The 25,582-nt window shown below is 38.2% G+C and overlaps 1 protein-coding gene across 2 annotated transcripts in view; it reads left to right on the forward strand.

Annotated features, from left to right (window-relative positions):
* ABCC4 (ATP binding cassette subfamily C member 4 (PEL blood group)) overlaps positions 1 to 25,582 on the forward strand; it is a 142,091-nt gene that overhangs the window by 111,611 nt on the left and 4,898 nt on the right. The window contains exons 28-30 of one of the 2 annotated variants that reach the window (XM_086880889.1): positions 120 to 292; positions 6,740 to 6,845; positions 21,168 to 21,302. In XM_086880889.1, coding sequence (XP_086737015.1) covers positions 120 to 292; positions 6,740 to 6,845; positions 21,168 to 21,302 — 414 coding nt within the window. Of the gene's footprint in view, positions 1 to 119; positions 293 to 6,739; positions 6,846 to 21,167; positions 21,303 to 25,582 lie in introns of those variants that run through there. The other variant, XM_086880890.1, reaches the window with a different exon arrangement.

Below are 25,582 nucleotides of genomic sequence, written 5' to 3' on the forward strand. Positions count from 1 at the left end.
CTCATTTTGTGTCAGAATATAAAAGGCAAACCTTGCATACTTATTGTTGTGTCATCAGACACACAATAGCTGATTTAAAAGAGAGTTACTCATCCTACAGTATGTTGACATGTCAACAGGTGCAACTGAAGGAGGTTGTGGAAGATCTACCCAACAAATTGGAGACACAGCTGGCAGAATCTGGATCTAATTTTAGTGTTGGTCAGAGACAGCTGGTGTGTCTTGCCAGAGCAGTTCTAAAAAAAAACCGTATTCTTATCATTGATGAAGCAACAGCAAATGTGGACCCAAGGTAAAAACAAAATCTGTCGTATTAAAATGAGCTGGTTTCTCTTCTAATATGTTCATCCCTGCTTTAGAGATGAACTTAAATGCTTTATATTTCATGTAGTTTGTATTGCTGTTTTACGTTTTTGATGATACCATCATTTTTGTCTATGCAAAACGGGGCGATTGAGCTTTGGCTATGGAGCAGAGGATATAAACTAAGCACTCAAAAGATCCCTAATTTCAGTGCATTCCATAGAGCAGGGAAATTAATATTCAAAGTCTATTTGTCCTGCAGCCATAGATTAGAAGACAAGAATGTTCTTGAAAATGCATCTCTGTAACATCAGAATAGCCGTGAAACAAGTTGAGTTCTGTTGACTTCTGGAAGAAATGTTTGTTGGAAATAAATAAACACAAAAGATTTAATTCATCTCATTCCCAAAACCCCCTAAAACTAGAAAGGTGAAAAAAGGCTATGAGCAAAACCAGATATTTCTGATTATGAGATGCTGTCCTTTCAAATGGCTCAGATGCTGGTGTGGTAAGTTATAGTGGGGGCAGGGGCAGAAGGTAAGCTGTCCGAAACACCACAGGAGTTGCAAAACAGAGTTGGAGATGTTTAAGTCTACAGGATGGACTCACTTATTCATTATTCTGTCTTGTATAACTCAGGCCAGCAGAACTTTCCTGAATTCATTCCTGTTTGAACTAGAGTGTACTTCTAGAAGAACATCCAACCTCAATAGCAAAAAAAATTCAATGACAACCCTTGTTAAATTGTTCCAATAGCTAAGTACCCCCACTGTTAATTTTTGAAACATTTGAAGCACTGGTGGAAATATTTTGGAAACAATACTGCAAACGTACTGCATCAATTAGTCTGAGCTGAATATATAGTTCCAACAAACTATGGCTTGAGGGAGAACTCAAAGTCCAAAGAGGACAATAACACAGCAAGTCCCTCAAACAGATGCATTAAGGATTTTGTATGTCATCTGGGCGTGACTCATTTTTCTAACATCTTCTTGGGGGAGAAGTGGTGCCACTGGGGTAGCTTTACAGTTCAGCTGTCAGTATATTTCTAAAATCTTTAGAAAAGTGCGTTCCCTTCCCAGAGGTTCTCTTTTTCTTTTTTTTTTTTCTTTTTTCACTCTTAGTTTATTTTTGGCTGGGCTCTGGTAGATTAACTGTGATTAATCATAGGTGTGGAAATTTAATACCATCTTACTCATCCTCCCTATTTTGGCATCTCACATGTGTGTTCTCAACTTGCACTATCCATTTAATTGATCTTGATTAATGTATGCTGCAATATATATTATAATAAGGTAAATGTTTGTTTGTATCAACTCTAAGCATAACAATACAAATAATAACTTGGAACTTCTTTGAATTCAGTTTGCATTACAGTCATTATTACCTTTTCCTTAATGTGTTGGTATAACTAGAGCCAAGTATTTTTTAGCTGTGCAATCTGATAGGATGATCATCAGGAAATGCTGATGTGGGTTGCTTAACTGAGCAGTTAGGGAGGCATTTTTGGCGCGTAAGGAAAACCTCCTCCTCCTCTTCTGATGCACAGCCCCCATACCTGGCACCCTTGTCTCTCACCTGGCAGTGAGCACACATCATATCAAGCACCTGAGATGGGAGATCATGGTGAGCTGCTGTAGGCTCTGGAGATACTTTTCTCTTTTTTTGTTTTTTTGGCTCTTTGGCTCTTGATCTCTCTCCCTCAGCAGCCTCAACTGCTGCTGCCACCGTGTCCCTTCTGCAGTTCAACCTGGAAGCGGGTGTGAGCGTAGCAATGCGTCTGAACAGCTTGGGCCATAGTGTGCACCAGCCAAACTGTCTGTAGTTACTTATCAGACCCTCTGGAATTTCTCAAGGTTGCTGAGACATAAGCTGTTCTAAAAATAAGAAAGAAGCCGAAAAACCAAGAAAACAGGACCACAGGAGCCAGATAAGAGAGAGTGCTTGAACATCTGGACTGTAACCAATCCTGTGCCCCGAGGGGTGTGTGCAGAGCACATGGACAGGATAGGGGCACCAATGAAAAGATGTGTGATCGTGTGGTCAGTAGTTTTAGAATGTATGAATAAGTGTGTAATGTCAACAATAAATGGGATCTGCGAGATCATATTGGCTCGTTGGTCAGAGATCCTGAACTCCCACATGTGAGAAGGCAGGGGTTAGGGGTGGCAGGAAGAGAAGGAAGGGTGAGATGTTGTGAGGCAGTGGATGCAGGGTGAAAGATGGGCATTGTACCTTCCCCAGAGGACTGAGGTGACTCCACAGTGTGACTTTCGTGCATGCTTTTGGGCGGGGGGGAAGGAGCTTACCATAAAGAAGGTTGGCCTAAGTCAGACTACCTGCATGATTTAGGTGATGACTGACATTTAATTTGATTTTATCTTCTTGGGCCATTCTCACTCTGAAGAATAGAGTCTGGTTTTAAAGCAGTTGAACTTTTCTGGAAACTTGTGTGAAATCTGGAGCAGAAGAGCTGAAAATCTTCACGTAGTTGCTTTGGCGATACACAGAAACAAAATCATTCCTTACTGAGATTTTTTAAAAATACTGAATTTGTTTTAATTGTGTTAACTGATATTTTGGCTTATAGAGAACAAAACTTTTGGCAAGCAAACCACTGCCACCTTTTTACATTGGTTGTTCATTGAGTCTGGTAAAAACAGCCATTGCACGTAGTTCAGTTCATTAGCTGTCTTAACCTTGTAAGGTTTAACCTTTTATTACATCTAACTGCTATCTGTAACTCTTTCTCTTTTGGAGAAATTATCTAAGCCTCTCAGGAATTGTGTAGTGTGAGATATGCTTTCAGGACAATCCCAGGAGGACATTAGACAGAAGATAATGACTTAGCCAGTTTTCCTTTCAGCAGCTTGGTTGCTTCTCATTCAGATCATATTTATTCTTCCTCTTTAGATAGTTTTCTTTTTACACAGTCAGCTAATTCAGGTTACACCAGATCTTGGGTTGCTGGGAAACTTGGTGTTAGATCCTCAACCTGTGGTGCCTGTGGGACAACTCTACCACTATTTTGTGCTTTCTTGTTGTATTGTTCCTTGCAGTAGGGAGTATTGTGGTTCCCATTTTTATATAATCAGATTAGGATGGAGTTTTTGTCATCCAGCAGCCCTGGTTTTGGTATTCAGGTTGCATCTTTGGTTTTTAATGTGCCTGAAAGATGAAGAGGTCTGATCCACTGAAGTGGGTGATAAAATCACTTGGCACTTGCCTAGACACTTGTTCAATGTGGGTAGGCACTACTAAGAGTGCATTTATGTCCTGAAAAAGGGACAGAAATTATGCTTTCTTTGGTACTTTTCTAGTTCTATCTGGCATGTGATACAGTCTCTACACTCTGTCAGCAAATAATTCTGTATACAGATGCTTTTCTTGGTATTTTTAGATTTTCTTGCTTTGCCTAGCTTCTTCCTGAGATTCTCCTGGACGTTACTGATGGTGCTTCTGCCCGCTGTCCCAAAAACTGTGCTCCCAAGATCTGCCATGAGCCTTGGAGACAATCTAGCCAAGTGTCAGTCAGCGGACACATCAGCATGAGATCTTGTTCCGTGATATTGAAGATGGAGCTATTAAGTCTGTTCCTGATTACTCTGTAGTCTCATTTTATAACATTTGTCACGCCCACAATATGGACAGCAGTTTCTTGTTAGTGATAAGCTTGTGTTCAAGAAATACCTGTTTAAGATAATAGTTTGATAGTATCTCTCTAAGAATGAGAGGTTTTTTCCTTGTAAATGTAAGAAGAGGTAGTGCTATAAAGAAGACATATAATAAAAGATAAAACTAATGTAGAGGACAGGGATGTTCAAGGCTGAGACGTTCTTTGAAAACAGTAGGAATAACTTGAGTTACAAATAACTGTAAGCCTTTATAAAGTTGTTATCAAAGTTCCTGAGCTAGCTATGATTCTGGTGTTCTGTAGTAACTTTGCAGAAAACTTTGAGCTTGACTGTAAAAGCCTGAAAAAGGCTTTTTTACACAATTCTAGGGAGTATTGAATACTGAATTTTTTTTTTCTGTTTTGCTATTTCAACCAGTGTAGAGAACACATCCAGCTGTCTCTATGAGGCTCTTCCATAGTGAGTGTTTTCATGGATATCTCTGCTTTTCTTTTTCCTTCTGGAGGTAAGAGTAGTCAGGTTATAGAGGTGTTGCTGAGGAGAGAGCGAAAAAAAGATACATGCATTAACACTGGGGTGAAAGGACTGGTATTGCAGTGATCTGGAATATGATTAACAACTTCCTTTTCTTAAGGAGATAACACAGAACTAAAGAGCCTGGCCCTGTCCTGACTTCTCTTCCTGTCTCTTTCCCTGATTGCTTACTGGCCTTTGTTCAAAAGGAGTTGAGGAACACCTGCTTCTTACTTTGTTTTTGAGCTTCTTTTAGGAAGTAGGAGCAGAAGGACCAAGCCTCTCAGACTGTGGTCCAGAACACAGTTCTCTTAAGCTCATGACAGAATTTAAATGTTTCAGTCCCCAGATGAAGGTAAAAGTTAGAACGCATGGAATTCTTACTTAACTGTTTATGTCTTCCTTCTCTTTGATGATTCTTCCTGTCATCAGCAAGGATCTGTCTTCTCCATTGTCATGCTGATTGCTTCAACTTAGCTTGTAACAGAAGCTGTGTTCATCCTTCAGAGCACGTGAGCTCCTACTTTCTACTGTAGAAACTTAATAGTTACTTCATTCCTCTAAGTGATCCAGTTCTTCCAAAGTTGTCTGTCCACTTTTTATTGCTGGTGCCTCCTGGCATGATGGTGTCAGAACAATTCTCTTTGCGTAATTCATGAAGTGATACCAGATATTCATCATTTGCAAACATGATTTCAGTATGGAGTACTACTGTCTAAAAAAATACTACTTAATCAGAGGAAGATATGTTTTATGAATATTTTATGTATTTTATTTTATTTTCTCATTACTTTGAAAAATTTGAAGAATTAAGGCTTTGCAAGCAACTGATAGCAGCCAACATGCCTGCCTAAATAGCCTAGTTTACTCAGATAGCTCCTTTGTCTTTTTTTAACCTAATCTGTAGCATTTTAATATTCTCCAGTCATCATACATACAAATGAACAAATTCATGTATTAATAGAAATTCTGGAAATGAGGCCCCTGACTTCAGGTGACTGACTTCTAGGCTGGAGCTTCCTTGGTTGAACTAACACCAGTATATTTTGAGTTCTTTGTGTCATCCTTCTGTCTTGGATGAGAAATTTGGTTTCTGTTCCTTTTTCTTCATTTTTGCCATTTGTCTTTTGGGGTGTTTTTGTAGGCTGGTGAGTATTCACAACGCCTGGCTGGTGGGACCCAAGGCTACCTGCGCAGTGTGGGCTGTCAGGTGCCTCTAGAGGGCATTCATTGCCGTATGGCTGCCTAATCCAGGTTTTCAGATTCACCTTCCAGCCATGCCTCTTCCCTTTCACTGATTTAAGAGAGGATTGTAGAGATCTCCATATATAAGCCTGACAGGTGTCCTCTAAGTGAGGTGGTGTCAGTGCTTCTCCTGTACAGTTAGTTAGTTACTCCAGTAAGATCCAGTTCTATGAGTATTGCCCATCTTTTGCCTTAATGCTCATTTGTAGGGCTAAAGAACATTCTAGAGTTCTAGTTACCTATGTATCAGTGTAATTTGATTTCCTTTTCAGTTTTCAGCTTCATTTGTGACAGTTTTCACTTCAGTCCTGTTATTTGGTGTCTGTGCTCTAGCTTAGTTTTCATTCTTTACAAGTCTTACGTTTCTTTTTGCTGTCCTTTTCTTAGGTGCTTAGTTCATACAGTAGGGCTTGCTCTTAACTTGAAATCTTCTGTCTCTTTCCTTGGGTTGTGCATTCCAGTTAATGCTTTGATTTACACAGAATGCCAAATTTTGGGTTTTTTCAGTATTCAAGTTCTTGAGCTATTCCAGTACTGTTTTCGTTTACCAACCATTTCCTCTAATTAATCTGTGTTTGCATTTGAAATCAAGAACCTTGTTTCTAGGCTGTCTTGTGTCTGTTCTTCAGATGATTTGCAGTGAAGGGTATTTACTTCCACCAATTTTTCTTCACTGCTTGCACAAACTAAATCTTGAAAGAGAATAACAGTGTTTTCTTGGTGTAGAAGTCAGTAGAATGATCTGTATCTACAGAATTTTCCCTTTTCTATAATCAAAGTCTGAGAAATTAGTCTCCTGAAATGAAGCCTATTGCTCTACTTACAAGAATAAACACTTTCCTTGTCAGGTATAAATTTTGGAGTATGTGTCATGATATGCTTCCAAGTCATCTGATATAACAAGAGGAAGAAGCACAGTAATAACTTTATAAGCGTATTTCCTTCTATCCAGTCATGTTTGATGAAGTCATAAAACCTGCCTGCCATTCAGTTATCCATGCAAACATCTTATTTTTGTCTGCATTGCTCTTGCTGTGTTTCAGAACAGATGAGTTCATTCAAAAGACGATCCGTGAAACCTTTGCTCACTGCACAGTGCTGACCATTGCACACCGCTTGAACACCATTATTGACAGTGATAGGATTATGGTAAGACAGTGAACTGTTTCACTTTTTTTTTTTTTTTTTCTTTCCTGAAGAAGAATAATTTTATTGACTCTGCTTAATTTTGATCCAGCAGTGGTTAGGAGTGTAAGTCATATGTTAGGCTTGTCCAAGTTAACCTCATTAAGCTAGCTACTGTGACTCACAACTCATAAAACTGTAGCTGTAATGACCTGGAAAGAATTCTTGCTTTCTCTTGCCTTGTGCTTTCCATCCCTCAAGGCACAAACCCACTGCAGGTGAGGTGCAGCAGGAGACCTGAGCAAATAAGCTCTGCCAGTACTGGGAGCCTGTGAAGTCATACCCGTGAGGTTCTGGAAAGAGTCAGCTGGGTGCAGTCTTGGTGGGCCAAGGGAGGCAGTGGCAATAGTTGGTGTGGGATGTGTGAGGAGGAAGTGGTGGAGGTTCTGGGGCAGGAAGCATGGAGGTCAGGAGAGAGCAGCTGCCCTGGAGCAAAGGTAGTGATGGGAGAAGTAGGACAAGACTGGTGAGGTAATGAACATGGCCAGCTTTCCAAAGCAAGGTTCAAACTGAGAAGATGAAGCACTACCAATGCAGCAGCCTCTGTCATCTTCACTCACAGCAGAGGAATGTTATACCCTATCTGCCACCTTGTCTGCCCCACAGTGTGTTGCAGATACATAGAAATTATGATGATTTTCATAAAGGCAGTGGTGTTCCCTGGGCTCTCAGGAAATCTGCCTGGTTTGTGTCCTTGACATGATGTGCAGCCTGCAGTTTTACAATTTTCTGCAATAAGAGCATGAGCCCTTTGCAAACATCTTCACAGCCAATTAATGAAATAACTGGCACAGGGGACAAACTGTGTTCATAAGTGGAACTCAAACTTAAATGGGCTATGAGCAGAAATTAATCTTCACCTCTTGGTGGTAACCTTAAAAAATACCTCTCAACTTTTGTCTTAGGAAAGTGAAACTTGATCGTTCTTTCCATAGTTTTTTGTTTTGTTTTATTTTACTGGATGCTCAAAACATTTAAAAATTTTTGATTGAGTTACAGTGGTTGCCTGAAGTACACAAAATTAAACAATCCCATCTGCTGAGGTGAGTGATGTTCTAAGGAGTAGAATGGATTGTGAGCTCAGTGATTATAGTTTACTTACAAAGAGAGAAACCAGCAGAACTGCCACAAGTAGTCATGTAATTGCAAGCATTTAACATATAATAAATAAATATTTTCTTCTCTGGTGAATACCTCCCCACAGGTCTAATGGATATGTTGGTGTTTTCTACAACTGAAATGAACAAAAGATTTGTGAGGAAACAACTGTGACCTAATTAATAGCTGTGTGTGTTTGTTAGCTGTCCAAAGGGATTTCTGTGGGTTTTGGTTCTTTAGCTACCATTAACATGGTAGGCACAGAATTCTCTCTCCACAAAGATGTTTTCCTAGTTTTACCTTTAATGTCATGAAGTTGCAATGAAAACTAAATGTTTTTACCTTTTTTTTGCCAAAAATTGTTGGAGCAAAGCATAAAAATTTCCGTTTTCCTCAAACTACTCAGAATAATTGCCAACTACATAGCTACTCTATTGCATTTTAAGTGTCTGTACATTATTCTTACTCTTATGTTGTTTCAGTTTAGTCACTATTAAGATTTCTAGTTTCCTAATTGTCTAATAGTCTTTAATGCTTTTGGCCACTTTGGAGTATTGAAAAAGAGACCTACAAGAAGATGTCTCTTTGAGTCTGCAGTCAGTAGTAACTTTTAAATATTTTTCATCTTTTTGCATTGCTCCATTTTGATCTTACAGATTTCTGTAAACTGGGGGAGAGAGGAAGGTGAGAAGCCTGATTAAAAAAAGGAGAAAACTGAAATGTAACTTTGTAACAATGCCTCTTTTTAAGGATGCCTATTTTCTCAGCATCCTTACTCAGTTATTGATTCTGTTTAGGGGCAAATTAGAATTATCATCTTATATTTAGAATGATCAGAGTTATGGCAGGTGTGCTTCTGTTACACTTTAATTACTTGGTTTACTAACTCCTAGAGGAACTAAAGCAGAATTTTGGAAGAAAAACATGTTAAAAGTTCCAAGAAAAAGAATATTCTTCTAGAAGACTATTAATTAATAAGGGCTATTAATAAAATTAGAATTCATGGAAAATTAATTATTTACTTCAATATCACAAAACTTGAGAAGACTTAGCTAAAGAAAGCTTTTAGTGTGTTCTATAATTTGGTTAGTCAATGGTGTGTTTTAGTAATTCACAAATTTAACTTGATGAAGATTGTTTTTCAAGAGTCAGAAATACAACAAAGAAAGTGCATTGTTATTCATTTACCCAGTATTATTAAAAGCCCTTGTTTTGTTTCTCCTTTAATTAGGACCTCTAGGTGCAATAATGCCTTATTTATAAGCTATCCCAAATCTCTCTTGTTTGCTATCGTGATAAGTTTTTTAGAAAATGAAGGAAGAAGAACAAAGATACAACCTGATAGTCAATATATTAACAATTGTCTTTTGACAAATAATAAGTTATTTTTCAATCAAATTTTGGGCAAACTTGTTCAGCTCTCTTAAATCAGTCACAAATGTTCAAGCCTATTCCTGAACAAGTGGATATCACTGAGGACTTTCCACCTTTCCCATTGAGTCAAGTTGAAAGGAACATCCTGCTCAAAGCAGGGTCAGCAGTAAATTCACATCAGGCTGCTCAAGACTTTTTCCATTTGAGTCTCGAAAACTTTGAGAAATGGAGATTCCACAGTCTCTGGGCTACCTGCTCCAATGCTTAATTATCTGCTAATTAAGTCTTTTTTCTCCTTATGTCCAGTGAAAGCCTTTATTCCTTTTATGGCAATTGTTTCTTGTTTTCCCACTGTGTATCTCACTGAAGAGCCTTCTGTCTTCTCAGTAACTTCTCTGTAGATGTGGGAAGGTTGCTGTTAAGTCCTCCGAAGCCATCAGTTCTCCAGAGTGAACATGCTGCTCCATCAGCCTCTCCTCATAGGTGCTCCAGTTCACTGACCACCCTTGTAACCCTATTTCAAGCTTGCTCAGATTTACCTTGCTTTCTCTTGTACTAGGGGTCAAAACTGGTCATCATGTTGAGTGTGTTGGCTGCAGTCTCCAGCTTGGCATTGTCCATGAGTTTTTTGATTTAATTCTGTTTAATTACTGGTTAAAGCAGAACTTTCCAAAAAGAAAGAAAAAAGATCCCTGAAGTTCACCTTTAGGGTTAATCCAAACATTAAAAAAAAAAAAAAAATTAGAAGAGAAAATAATTTTGAGAAAGTCATGAGAAAATGTCAAGTTGGATGAGTATGGAAATAGGAACTGAACGTGAACTGTTGCATGTCTGCTCACACCCGTCGTAATAACCGGTTCTATTTTAGAAGAGAAGAAAAGCCTACTCAAGGAGGGAAAAAAGGAAGAACAGAATATATTTTATACAACTGTAGACAAATCTGGCCTCAGGAGTTGTTTTAATTCTCGTTTGTTCCATTCCCAAAACCATACCTCTGCTTTCATAATCCAGGTCACGCCTTAAGAGTATTTCCATTATATCTGTCTTAGTGATAAACACGTTTTATCAGAACTTCAAACGCTTAAAATCATTGAGGGAAGAGCTGTATTGTGTAACGTGATACTCTCTAACCCAATCGCCTCAATGAGTAATGCTACATTGCACTTGCATGGGACCTTTCATCTGGAAATTGTAACGCTCTTTATAAACATTAATTAATTAAACTTCAAACACCTGGGTGAGATAGGGAAGTATCCATACAATCTTTGGAACCAAAGTTGGAAAGACTTGTTAAGTCAGCCCATCGAATAATACTACCATAAAATTATAATCCAGTGGTTTTCGAGCTCCTTTTTTTTTTTTCTTCCCTGTGTGCTACTCCAGCATCTACTAGGACACTTTCTCATTCCTTTTCCTTCATTACTTTGAGAAGCCAAGGTGTAACTCTTCCCATCAGGTGCTAGCAGTATCCATTTTGGCTCTTTGGCACAGGTAGGCACTCTGCTGCATGGTAGAAGGTGGGGGTAGGATGAAAGCTGCAGTTACCTCTTCTGTCATGGCAAATCCTGGCAGAAGCTCAGCTCAAGCTTGCTTCACTGGTCCCTCATTCCCTGTAGCTTCCCCACCACCTCAACAACTTCTTCCTTGTCCCATCCTCACCACAGAGGGCAAAGACCTTTTATGTAAACTGCATCTGCAGCTTGTGGCAGCCAATGGACACCACTCACAAGACTTCCAGGGGGATCGTATAAAATCCCCATTATCCATTTCTCCTCTTCCTCTCTGCTTCCTTCTTCAGGTTGAGAAATGACTTTTAGAAACTCTGTTTTTACAGAGGGGCAAACAGAAGCATGTAGAAATTGAGGCTCACCCAGGTACATAGTGGTTCAGTAGCAAATAAAGTATGTGCATCTGACAAGAACCTGATGGAGTTGTTTGCTGTATATACTATGCTGTGGCCTCTCCAGAGAAAAGTCACAGTCAAAACTTGTGCTTTTTTCAATGACAAGGATGTTTCTCCAGAGAGTTTTCATATCAGTGCAATACTTCTTTGAAATGGAAACTCTTTATGCAAGCAGAACTTGATCTAGTAATTAAAAACTGTCATTCAAATAGGAAGTTTTTGATGAGAGAATCATGGGAAGAGATTTGATTTATTTATGTGAAAACCTGTTGTGGTTACATTCTGAAATGACTAATATTCAGAGTAACAATACAATGCACTTCACAGCCAGACCTGAGTTGTTTTTTTTGGTCAATAGAAAATTACTTCCCACGTCTTTCTGATAAGCCTCCCTACTTCCCACATCTTTCCGGTACGCCTCCCTCATTCGATTATTCTCATTTTTCTGATGTTGTGTTTGCCATGGTGGAACATCTGGGCCTCATAAGTCAGGAACTGTGTTTCTTGCACTGTAGATATCTAACTTCAGCAGAGCAATCAGTCCACCAAGAGTAAGTAGAAATATCTTGGAATCAAAGAGAGAGAGAGATCCAGGCAGTGTGGTGTGTGGTGCAAAGGGCGTCACCTACAGCTAGATAGAAAATGCTACGCGGCAGACACGGTCTGAGTCTCTTTCTGGAGTTCCCATATCTGACCCATTCATATCCTTCATCAATCCAGATGGAGATGAGACAGTGGTGATAGACATCTAAGTGAATATGATGGTGATGGCCATACTGCCCTTCCTTACCATGGGGATCAATCACAGCATTCTTCCTGGAAGTGCAGAAGTCTGTGCTGTCTGAAGAGGTCTGGATGCAGTGCTCCCCATTCCCAGGAAAATGTTGTGTTCTCTGTGTACCCAGGGCAGTCAGGTTAAGGCCTTCCTTTTGAAAAACTGCATTGCCAGAAGTGCCAGAGTCATCAGAGGATAACATAAGGGAGTCTGAATCTGCAGCCCAGTGAGAGGCAGAGCTCCCGTAGCAGTGGGGAAGCCCCATCTGTCCTACTGATACCTTCATGTGAGCTTTCACTGCAGTTCCCAGCTTCAGATGGAGATGTGGAGAATGCAGGAAAGTAGTGATGGCACACTTAAATTAGTAATACTGAGTTAAAATTAGAAAAGCTATGGTCTGTCAACTCTTCTTTACATGGCTTTCTTTTCCACTTAATACCACTGCTGGAAAAGGAATGTGTTTTACAGCAAATCTCAGCATTCTGTTTAGGGAGTATTACGTTAAGTCACAAGACACAGAACATGCAGTCCTTGCTTTAGAACAGTTCTTGTGAAAGCTGTGTCTCACCATTGGTGTTGACTCTGGTCTTCAGTGTGTCCATGTCAAAGTGTTTCCTTTGGACACACTTTGGTGGAGAGCTGCCCACTGTCAGACACTGGCCCTCGAGTGCTTGGGATGTCTAAGAGAGGTCAATTGATGAGACCATAAATATTCCTGGGCCCTGGGACTATAGAATATGAAAATTTATTAAAATAAGAATTAATTATAACTTCAAAATTCTGAAGCAGGACAACTGGTTGGGTATAAGATGGGTATTTTTTTTTGTTGTTCTGTAACAGAAAGGTGGAAGAGGATTTGACCTTTCATTAGCCCAGTATCTGGAGTGTGGTGAAATATTATTGGATGTTATGCTTGAACTATTGAAGTATGTTCTGTTAAAGAATGTAAAAGGAGCTTAATGGATTATAGTAGCTAGAATGGATGCTGAATTTTTGTAACTAAGCATCTAATTCTTCATAGAAACCTTAAAGTACCTTGTGGGTCTGAATCTAGTAATCCTCAGTAAAATTGCTACATTTATACTGGTGCACCTGCTGTCATTATTCAAAAGGAACAAACACTAACAAAACCCCTTTTTTTGGCTCAGCCTCTGTCTTGAAAATACGGACTAAGGAATATCAGAACTAAATTCATTTTTGTTTTTATTCAACTTAAGAAAGATCCCCACTGAGTTCTGGGACCAAAGTCTCTTGAGTAAGGAAATGTGAAGACAGAAATACGAAGGATACTCATAGAAGGGGATCTGCCTGGAGAGCAGAGGGCCTGGAAACCATAACGTTTCTCCTTTCTTTTGTTAACTCAAGACTTCTGGAGCTTCTGCAAGAGCTGAGCATTTGGCAAATGATTTTTCAGAAATGGTCAGTTATATTTTGATTCTGAACAAAGGCAGATTCCACTGTTCCCAGATCTTCTGAAACTGGGTTGATGTTCACCAAACCAGGAGAGAAAACAAGATCCTTCCGTTTTCTTTCTTGGAATTTATTGAATTCCACAAATATTAGCAGTGAAGACATTGCTTTCAAAGCCAAGCAATATATGCATCTTTACCATTAAGAGAAGATTCTATACAGATGTTTAGGCCAGGTTTTGCATAAGATATTGAACTGTGTGCCATGGTCTTGTATCAGAGCAAGACTTTTCATTTGAAATGGAGTGTCTGTGACAGTTGTAAATGTCAAACCTATCTGCCTCTAAAATCAAGTCAAAATCCCAAAGAACTTGAAAATATGCTAGAGTTCTTGATTCTGTTTGCCAGTTTTAAGCCACACTTCTCTAAGATATTGGCATCTTTAGTTCTTAAAAGCTGCTCCCATTTCAAGAGGGCTGCCCAGCAAGGTTCTTCTTTTGCCTAAAGAAAACAACTAATTATTGAGGCTGTACTTCAGCTGGAAGCATTCAAACGAAGAAGTTGAATTTGAATTTCTGCAGGAAGTGAAGCCAATGTTTGATGAACATTGATCTCTCATTCTGTCAGGTGTTTGTCTGTGAAAGTGTTTCATCAGTGTAAGAACAGGAGGGTCATATCATGTTTCTTTAAAGACAGTGGTATCAAATCTAGACTGTACTAGAAATACACATCTTTAGAGAATGATTTTTGCTTGCTCAGAAACACTGTATTACTGTTTAAAAGAAAATTAGCACAGGTCATGTTGGTGGCTGATGCCCTGAGCAGAGTTTCTGATAAGGAGAAACTGTGCATGGCAGCTGAGCCACAAGTTTGTTGTCATCAGAAACTGATAAAACCAGGAGACATGCTCAGTCATCTGCAACAATATTCCTTAACCTCTTGAAAAGTATAATATCCTTGTAGCTTATCTACCTTTCTAAGACCCTCAAAAGCCTTATTAAAGAGTGGGATTTTTTAAACTGAAGTATATCTCGTATCACTTCAGGCCACATTTAAGTCATTCTGCAATCCTAGTTGAGAAATGTGGCTTTACAGTGATGGAAGCAGTCATTACTGATTGACCAAGGGAGAGTTTTGTCAGCACGTACGTGTTCATGTCAGCTGTTGGTAAGCACTGGCACGAGGCCCCTTCATACCCTCTGAAGCAAGGGTTGGACTTACACTGGTATATCAGATGTTTGGAGGTGAGGAAACTGTGTGATACAAGAGACATTTGCAGTGTGTGGTTAACAGACTTCTTTGGCGACACACAGAAGGAGTTCATATCTAGTGATTATCAGTAGAGTAAGTCTTATTACTACATATGTCATGGGTGTTTTTTCCCCACGACATTCCATCCAGCTTAAGGCGGCATGCCATCAGATGGAGGAAAAGAAGGTAGATTTATTAATCTCTGCAAGAAGCCTAAAGAAAACCTGTGTGAACTAATTTACCAGGCAGTGCTGCATGCTCAATTTCCCCAAAGTTACAGCCAAAGAGTAATTTCAGTTTAAAGAAATTGATTACAGAACAAGATGTCTAAAGTTGACTTTTCTGTGAAGCAGGGGATAAGGAAGTATGTTTCAAATCCCAATGACCAGTGACAAGTCTGGCATTGTTACAGCAAAGTTAAACTCTGCTGAGGTGAGTTATTTGGAAAATCAGAAATTAATAATTCAGATTATAAGAAGGTAAATTCCCAGGTTTGCTGTGCTCTGTTCATATACATTATTTGACACCAAATGTGTCTGGAGTCACTGGTAGAATAATTTGTATAGGTACCCTGAAGGAGCATGGGGAATGATTTGAATAAACATGAAGGCTTAGGAAAAATAAAAACAAAAAAAAAACCCCAAAAATAACCAACCAAAGCTTCACCACCAAAAATTTTAAAAAAAAAAAAAAAAAGGAAACTTTTAAAATAAAAGAAACCTTTAAAATTGTTTCTAAGTTATATTTACAGCCTTCTCAATATGTTTTGGTGTTCATAAACATGTTTAGATAGGTAGCTATTTATAAATGATTCTTCAGAGAAGTATGTACATGTTTCTGATCTGTTTTGACAAACCATGATGAGACAGAAGAGACAGAACATGCTTGCATCTGAACTTAATGCCAACTGGAGTACAGGCTGTTGCCTCTTTCCCACAAAGCTATGTATTGTCTTGGGCGAATATATTTCTTATAATATGATGTAACCAGAAGCATCTCCTGAATATTCTCCTCTTCCCAGGACTTTATTGAAGATCATCTTGATGTATGCTCTCTGAGGAAAACATTGTTCAAAGTTGTACTCCTAGCAGAGTTTTGAACTTTAATAATGATTTTGTTGTTTGGTGATGTCTTCTCCAAGTCTAAATTAAATCAGATGTATTCCCAAGGAGATAATTTCCTTGAATTATTTTTCTTTTGAATAGGAAATAAAAACATTTATGATCAACTCTTAAATGTCCCATTTCCCCTCTGGCTTAATGGTGAATATGAACGTGAATAAGAATACTAGTCATTCCTCAATAATAATTGAAATAAATTCCCATGCCCCCCTCCTCTGTTGCTGAACACTTCCAACCTTGGATTGTTTTTTTTCTCAGAATGTTTTATAACTATTGTTCTCTTGGTTTGTCTGCTTTTGTTGCTGAAAGTTAAAAAACACAGGATTTAGAACTTTGTTTTTTGTGTCTATGGATAGCTGTAAGTACATGGTGTTTGTTACAGCATTTTAAAAGGCCATTTTTCTTTCTCTCTCTGTGGCTAATGACACTTCTTTTACATACATATATATTACAATTGTATATATATATTAATTATATATACATATTGATCCACAAAGAGGATTGTAAAATTCACTTAGAAAATTGGTGTTGGCTTCTCCAAAGTCCTGTGCAACAGAACAATATAGATTATTTGAGCAATCATCAAGCAGAAAAGGTGTTCTGGCTCTACTGCCTAAGTTTCTTTTGGAAACTCAACTATCTTGATGCTCATCTATCCTTGTTGCTTGTTGTTTTGTTTCTCTCTTTTCATGGTGAAATTAATTTCCTGACTCCTTTCTCACCATTTTATGTTTTACTTTTTGTCTCTCTTCCCCTGCTTTTTTGTCTTGGTTAATACATTAAATTGTGAATCTATGGGAAATATGGAAATACTGCAAAGCTGGGGGGTTTAGGGAGGGACTTAGGCAAAGCGGGGATAGATACCCTGGTAGGTTACAGCTGAGGCAAAATGTAGTGCTCTAATCTTACCCATATTTAGTTCAGCAACATTTTTGTGGCATAGACAAATAGTCCTGTGCTAGTTAGAGTTAACATAAACACATTTAAATGGCTAATAATCTTCTCATGTTTGATATTGCAGGTCAAGATCAAATACTTCTTTTCTGTTTCTCTGTCCTTCCCTGTCATATTTTAATCATCCCCTTTTTGTGTTAATTATGTGCCCCAAATATCAAATAAAATGCTGTTCAAAACTTTGTTGTCTTCTACCATTTTGGTTCTTACGGTTCTGGAAAGATCACAACTCAGATGAGCAGTCACTGGCTCAGACTATTCAACCAGGCTGAAACATTAGGTGGAATAGAATTTTAGATGGCATGAGAGGATTTTACACAAGAATAATACATCATTTGAGCCTTTTTAGAACTTAACATGTCTCTATATTGCTGCTTGAGCAATGCTAATTTGAATAGCTGTAAGTAAAGATGTTTTCACCATACTTGGGGAGGTGAGCAAATTCCATTGAGCAGCAATTTTCCTGCATGTTTTCTTTTGTATGATTGCCAGCAGCCAATTTTGTAAATTTTGTGCTGTTGGAATTACTCTTTCATATGAGAAAATCCTGTTGTAGTTATAAAGGTGGTACTACAAAGGCAAGAACAGTGCAGGCAAGGTAAAAAAAGCTGCCAGTAGCAAGAGGGTTGAGAATCTGGCCCTGGTTTACATATGACCATTTTGGGTTTATATAACTCTTTTGTGTTTGTTTTTATTTCACTCTGGGCTGTCTAAGCATTTCACAGGCAGTTAGCTCCCACAGAATGATCAAGTTTTTATTCCATGTATTTTACAAAGAGTCAGCGAGGAGCTGAAAAGTTGAGTGATTTGCACAAAACCCCTCTCTCAATATCTGCACTGAAGCCTGTGATGAAATTCAAGTCTGATTCAGAGTCAAGTGCTCCTGTGTGTCCTCCACAATCTCCCTGCCGATCTGATTTCGCCAGCTACAAGCTTCTCTGGCTCTTCTGTATCAAGTTCCACTGGTACAACTGCCTTGGAACATATCTGGGTTCGATTCTCTTGTATTGTGCAGTGATAAGCGTTGCAAGTTGATCAGAAAATATGTGGCTGGTAAACACCAGATTCCACCTTTCCTGAATGATTAGCTGGCTTTTTGAAGTCCTAATGATTTTAATTTGGCTTGGAGTCAGTGAGTAAGAGTATGCAAAGCCTTAGCCAAAGTACCTATTTATTTATGTAAATCTTATCAGCACACATTTCTTCAAAGAAGAGTACCTATCTCTTTGTCTAAGCGCTTTTTAATAAATATATAAATACATAAATGCATAACTACCAAGTAAACCAGCTTAAATTTTCTCCATTGTCTCATAGATGACAGCAGTTAGTAGAAAGTGGTTTTCCTTGGTGAACAGGGTTTATAGTGTTCCTGATTTGTAGGAATGATAATGTCTGTTCAGTTTCATTCTTCATTTTTCATTTCAGATTTTTTTAAAAATTAACACAGCTTTTTTTCCCTATGGCTGTTCTGTCTGTCTTTATAACACAAGTTTGGGTTTTATTCCCAAAGAAAGGCTATGAATAGGTTAATGATTTGTTTAAAATGTGGATGGAGTTTCTCCAGACAGAAATTGCTCACTCTATCCATTTGTCTTCTGGACTTGACTATTTAAAACTTGGAAGAATAATGTTCCCTTTCCCCAGGTTCTCTGGAGGGGAAAGATTGTCTCTGTGATTGTTTCAGATATTTGCAAAATGAATGCTAAAATTGCAATACTGCAGTAATATAATTTTTTTAAACCCTCTACTTGTCTGTTCCAGTTCTTTACTTGTAAGAGACACATTTAATGAGGATGCTTTTTGTTTCCTTTCTTCGGGAGTGCTCCCTTAATCTAGTGATATGCTGGAAAAAGCTTTACTTAAAGGCAACAGAGATGTTCTATGCTATGGCAATGTGATTTAAGTGTTGAATTGTATACAATAATTTATTGCATTTTTAAGGGAGCAAGGTCCTTACCTGTGACATACAGTGGCTTAAAAAAGATTGTGATAAAAGATATATTTATAATTAATCATTAAATCATTAATTCATTAAATATTCAGAGTAAATCAGATAGGACTAAGTACACTGAAAAGTCAGCATGTGTGCAAGTATACTTCTGCAGGTGAAATACTGCATCTATTAAATGACTATATTGAGCTGTGCAATATTACTAATATTTAAGATTTTCCTATGAGCACTTTCTTCAGCTGCAATTCCAAACGATGCTGGAAATTACTTGCAAAGGAAATTCATAATACAGGCTGGGTTCTCTAAGAGCTTTCGAAAATAGCAAATATCTTCTTGTAGGTTGCTGTGCATACAGTTCATAAAATTAAATATAATTATGCTGCTGTTTGTTGTCTGAGTTATTTTCCATTCAAATGCCATGTACTTAATTGAACTGGAAGGGAAGGAATTTGGGTCCATTTTCCCTGATGCTGGGTCTCTGGTGTCAAACAAGTCGACAGTGATCTTGGCAGTGTGGTGTTTTCACACCAGTTCAGGCAAAGGGGTCAGCTCAGCTGTGCCCCTTCCCTGTGTGTTTTGTCATTTACTGGGGTTCAGACCGCTTGGAGATCTGCCTGCCCTGGGCCATCAGGATGTTTGGTTTTATGGAGCTGCACAGGCAAACGACGCATTTGAAAGTTTCCTCACAGGACTCTGAATTAATCTACAAGCTTGTTGGAGATTCTTCTTTTGAACAGAAGTTTGCACGCTATTTTGTTACTTTGGAAGTTTTCCTCACAATATCTTTTATTCATTTCTTTCCTGAAATCAACAGCTCAATTTTTTTTGATCTTTCTTTTTTTCTCACAAGTATGTACACCACAATTATGGCTTGAGTTGAGTCCTTGAAGTCCTTTTGTTGTGGCAATATCATTGTCAATAGCAGGCCTATGTGTTCAGTTTTATTTATATAAGAACAAAAATATTTTCTGAATTATTTTCTCACATAAATTCTTTTCCTTTTTTTTAAACTCCATTACTCCTACTCATGGCGTAAAGTACTGAACTTGCAAACTAAAACCCAAATCTCCTTCTTGAGTCAACACCATTAATTTATAAGCCAGTTAAGTATTTGAGTGCATTGCATTTGTCAATATTGGCTTTTCCCTGCTATTGTGTTTCTCATTCTCTTAGGTTAGTTAGGTGTATCTGAACCTCTGGTCTAGACTCACCTGCACATTTTTGTGTCATTCAAAGGTTTGTCACTTCTCTGACACCTCCTTTTTCTAATGACTAACACAAGTAGTTACCACCTATGCCAGAACAATATGGTTCCTACCAGTTCCTACCTGTTCAGCTTTCTACAAAGAAAGCTGTACTGTTTAATTCAAATATCTTGTTTTCTGTCCAGGTTTCTGAAAAGCTTTGTTCTTTTAGCATGGTTATTTAGTTACACCAGATATCTTTCTGAAAATCCATATAAACCATTTTTCCTTTAGTTTTCTTCTGGTGCATTAAAAATTGTATCAGATTTGTGATTGCTAAAACTGTGGAGAACAAATTCTACCTGTGATCTGTGTGTCTTTTGTTTTAATGACTGTTTCAATTAATTTGATTAATATTAATCTTATATCAAAATATATATGCTAGTCTAAAATTTCCTTGAATTGATCCTGTAAAGACTTTTAAAAATGTAAGTTCAGTGTTTGCTGCCATGCAGTCCTTAAATGAAGTCACTAGTTCTGAGAACAGTTTCCTAGAGGTTCAGTCAGCTTATTCTTAATTCTTTCCTATATTTTTGACTGCGTATATTCTCTGTGGATTATTGACTTTAATGCTTATTTAATTTCTCTGTTGTTCATTCTTTTTCCCTTCCCCTCTTTTTGGGTACCTGTGTCCATGGTGGCATCTGATCTTTTCTTTATGTGGAAAGAATAGGGTGAGGTTTAAATATCTTTCTAATACATAGTTGGCGAAAACTGATGCAAGAAATTGTTTATCTTTTCAGCAACACCCTCATTTTCTTTAATTACATCTTCACCTATAATTCAAAAGACCTACTTATTCTCCCTTAACCGTCTTGGTGGTTATTGCGTGGTTTTTACCCACAGCTGTTTACTTCAGAGCCCATTTTGGACCTCTTTGTTTCCTTCTTACACAATGAATCTTATAATCTGCTTTGTCGACTGCACAAACATTGTATTTCCATATTCTGCATAACTTCATATTGGAGTCCTATAGGTGGAATGGCTAGAGGGCACTTCAAAATTGTACAACAGGTCTGTAAACTGAGAAAGCGCTATACTAGTTTGAAGAGGACAGAATTCATTTTCAGGGTATAAAATTCATCTTAGCACTAAAAATGCATACATTTCTCCCTTGCCTGTAGTTGCCTACATTTGGTTTCTAGTCTCTAACATTTAGTTTTTCATTTTCTTATGTTAATACATTGGTTTCTGCTGATTTAACAGGTTTTAGATGCGGGAAGACTGAAAGAATATGGTGAGCCTTACATTTTGCTGCAAGAACAAGACAGCTTGTTTTACAAAATGGTGCAACAAGTGGGCAAGACTGAAGCGGCTTCTCTGATTGAAACAGCAAAACGGGTAATTTTAGAAGAAGAGATAATTAAGTTTGTCTCTGCAGTTTGTTTATCTCAAGTTAGCATATTCAGTGTTGCAGTAAGCCTTCCACTAAAGGATCTGTCAGTTTTGCAAGGCAAAGCCATAATTTTCAGTGGGATATACACAGACTTCCAAATGATACATGTATTTATATACCCTGAGTTGAAAGACTGGATTTCTTGCATCCTTTTGTGTGTACACAAAACAGTAAGTGTAAATAATATAGGACATACTCACTTGTGCTGGGCATTGATCTTAACTTGCTGTAAAAAACATGTTAGGGCTGCAGAATCAAACATTTATCTGTTATGCCTTTATTTTTTAAAGGGTCCATCAGATTTTAGGTGGGGCTTAGTACCTGTGACCATGCCGTGGTTCCTGAGGGTTTGATCACATTCCTTCTGTTGTGTATTCATTCCCTTACTTTGTTCTTGTACCCTGGCTCTCTGTTCCGCACCAAAGATGAGCAGGGCTCAGCTGAGAAGCAAATGTTGAGTGTTTTCTCGCCTTCTTGTTCCCTGCAAGGCTCTGTTCCTGATTCACTGTGAACTTTTCAAATCCTACTTGGAGTACAAAATTATTAATGTAATTGTGGGCATTCCTCTGGCAATCAAAGTGTTTAAGAGACATCAATGGATTAATTTTCATAATACGCCTGTGAGGTGAGGCTGTATCATCTCCACTTCTCAGATGGAAAGCTGAAACAGAGATAAAGAGATAAAAAAGAATGACCTGTGATTGAGGATCTCTTTGACTAGCTTTGGCTTGCTTTCTTTTTTCTTGATAAATTACCATGCAGGCTGTCCAGAGCAAGATTTTAATTCTCTCAGTGCCAACAAAGTTTTAGCATTGCTTCAGCTGAGACTGGCAGTGCTCAGTTTGGCAGCAGCTTGCTTGGAGCTCATGTAACTGTGCTTTCAGCAGCCGAGAAAGGCACTGGTATTAAGCTGGTAACAACCTAAGAGAGCCTTTTACAGGCCAGAGGCAAAGCTCTTTAGCCTTGCTGCTTTCCTTTCCTCAAGTTGCTGGATGTGTGGAGCAGGGCTAGAGGATCACAAAGTCTAAAGTGTTACCACAGGGAAACAAAAGACCAATAGACAGGGAACAACACACAAAGACAGGAAACAAAATAGCAGGTGCTTGACTATTTTCCAGTAAAAAAATAGATGAGTTTCCAGCAAGCCGGAAAAAAATGAAAAGTTGTGCTGTCATGGAGGCTGTGTGCTCATGTCTGGATGCTGTTTCACTGGACTTTTTGAAGATTAGGGAAAAGATTTCTGTGTCTGTTCGCATTCTTAGATTTTATTTTTTAAGGAGGTTTTCAAGTAAAGCACTGTAGCTGAGAGCATACCCTATAAATTCTTGTGTAGCACAAATTGCAGACATGCAAGAGGAAACAATTTTATCTTGAACTAAGCAGTGTTATGAGTACTGCTGTCCACTTCCACTGTTTCATTTATTTTCTTATTAGGAAGGAATGGCTTAGCCATGTTTTCTGTGGTATGTGTATGACAATCTGGAGGTTATATAAATGGTATTTAAAAGGGTAGCTTCAAATCCATGTGACCATTGTTTGTCTGTAAAGTGAAGGCCAGCTTCCTAAGGCTTTCTCCTTGGAAAGGCAAGAGGTGAGGCTGTCCAGCTGTCATCTATAGAAATTTCGCTATGTCATGCTGTCATTCCTTCCTTCCTTCCTTCCCCGGAGCCCTCCCCAGTTGCACAATTGAATTCAAAGATGATTCAAAATGTATAAAAATAATTGCCTGATGTTACTTGCCCATATAGTCATCTGCAGTTACCACATCAATGTTATGTGATTTTGTACAGGAAGGGAAGAGATCCAGGAACCGGTCTCTGCTGAAATGTGGTTTGATGAAAAAGTTTGCTAACTCCCAGGCTAGAAGGCAGATACAAGCCTTAGCATCTGCCAAGAATGCAAAGCATGGTGCTTTTCCACACTTGGACCAAAAATATGGGAATCAAGAGACTGTATCTCTAGTCAGCAGCTACCCAGAAGCAGAGTTATAGTTCTTTCTGTTTGAAGGACTTGGACAATTCAAGGGTTTTGTTGTTGCTGTCCCTTGTGCTTCATGCATACTTTCAGAGAAGTCGCTTAGTCAGAAGAGCTGATTCCAATGGTTTTTCTTTTTACACTACTGAGTCTGCTGCATGTATTGCTGTTGGCTTCCCACATTCCTACTGTGGTTACTAAGAACTGTTTTTATGAAGAACAGCTTGCTTTCTGTTTTTGGAAAACAGCATGCTGCACATAAAAAGAAATGGTAATATGACATACATACATACTTTTCAAAAAGCGTTGCAGTGGGTTGCTAAGTAAAATGGTTTGGAATGTGGTTATGCTTTGGCAATGATTATTCAATTTGTTATATTTTGGACCTGAATCTTGATTTATTTCATTTTGGACCTGTACAACACAAACTTGTACGAATATCTTCTTTCAGTAAGCTGAAACTTCAAATGCATTTTCTAGAAAAGTATTGATTCTGCTATATTCGCATATATCCTTTAAGTGCAAATGAAGAGGTACTTCACATCTTAAATTGGGAAAACTAACTTGGACATATTTAAGAAACATAAAATCTCGTGGGCCTCTTAGTGAAGCATTGCAATACTGAGCTGTTGCTGGAACCTTAGCTCAGGCTTCCAAATTGATCCAGTTGCTATTGTATGGCTCACTTGGTCACTCAGTATCCCCATTTTTTTGTGTAAATATCAAAGAAAGCAACACAGGCACAACTCAAATTGGCGACTGCTGAGTATGTATTGAACAGCCCGTGAGCTTGATGGCAACTGAGTTATGCTTGACATCATAAGACTGTTTTTATCTTTGCTCAATTTACAAGAAGCTGCTAGGAGAAAACCCTATGGGAAAGAGAGAAATAGTCATCAAGCAGTGAAAAGAAGAAAAAAAATAAAAATTCTCAATTATTCAGATAACCAGAAGTTGGTGTGTTCTCCCTGCTCTTGGCAGTGTTGAGAGAGGCTTTTCTGCAGGCTTTGGTGGCATCAGGATAGGGATGGGTTTCTGTCAGTCAGGTTTGAGTACTTTGAGGGAAAAAATAAGGATTGTTTTATTTTACTTTTAAGCTATGACAGATGTGTAAATATTAAAATACTAGGTGTTATCTCACCTCAGTGGTTACTTTTAAAATGGTTGCAGCTCTGTTGGCAGTGGAAGAAACTTGTATAAAGACTTGGGCATTTAATATCTTGAGGGATTGGGCTCAGGGGAAGAATTGCAATGAGACAGTTGAAAAGCAGCTGCCATTTCATTACATCTCTAGTAATGTGCCAAGGTTTTCTATTAGCTTTCCATTAAAAAAAAAAATCACATTCAAAAGCTGAATTAAAAGTATGCCAAAGTTTTATGTTTTAAACCAGGAACGGGATGGGAATACTGAGGCTGCTGTCTGCAGCCTGTGTGCAGTCAGCAGCCTCATTAACTTTCCTCCGTTGCATCCGATTGTGACTGGTTACTGAGGAATGCCTCTTAACAGGACTCCCAATTCTTCTGCTGATTCAAATCAGACTTGAATATTCTTTGAAACTTGTAAAAATGCATATACCCTGCATTAGTGAGTGCACAAAAGATGACAGTGGTACTTACAGGAATATTTTTGTAGAATGACTATTTCTTTTTTATCCCATGTGTCTTATATATGTATTCATGTATGTGAAAAGGATATTATTATCAAACAAACTGAACTTTGTTGACAACACTCTTAAATATAAATTGCAGAAATGTTTCATAAGCTGTACTCAAAGCAGTCTGACTATGAGACCTAACTCGTGACACGTGTCAGCTTCAGAAAGATAGTGTATTTTCTGTTTTTAAAGACTCAAACAAAACTTTTCACATTCTTCTTTGAAAAAAAAATTGCATTTGAAGTCCTTTTTCACCCAACACATTTTTAGATAAGAGCACACAAGTCTTGACATTATTTCATTTTGTTATGCGCATCTGTCAAGGAACAGAGATATGATACAGCTGCTAAAAACTGATGATTGTGGAACAGTGAAACTTGACAGCATTTCATTTCCTTTATGTTCTGATTATACATTTATCAGGAAACCTGTATCTCTTCTAGTTGAGCTAGAAATTGGTAGAATTCAGGAACTCAAAGGCTGGGCAAAGAACTGTCCTATTATTTGGTATCATCTTACGTTTTAGAGAAGTTGCTTGGTTGAGTCATTGTTAAAGCTTTTGCTTCTTCTTTCATTATTGTGGTTCACTATCCTGA

The sequence above is a fragment of the Cyanistes caeruleus genome, chromosome 3 (assembly GCF_971803275.1).
Source record: "Cyanistes caeruleus chromosome 3, bCyaCae1.hap1.1, whole genome shotgun sequence".
NCBI lineage: Eukaryota > Metazoa > Chordata > Aves > Passeriformes > Paridae > Cyanistes > Cyanistes caeruleus.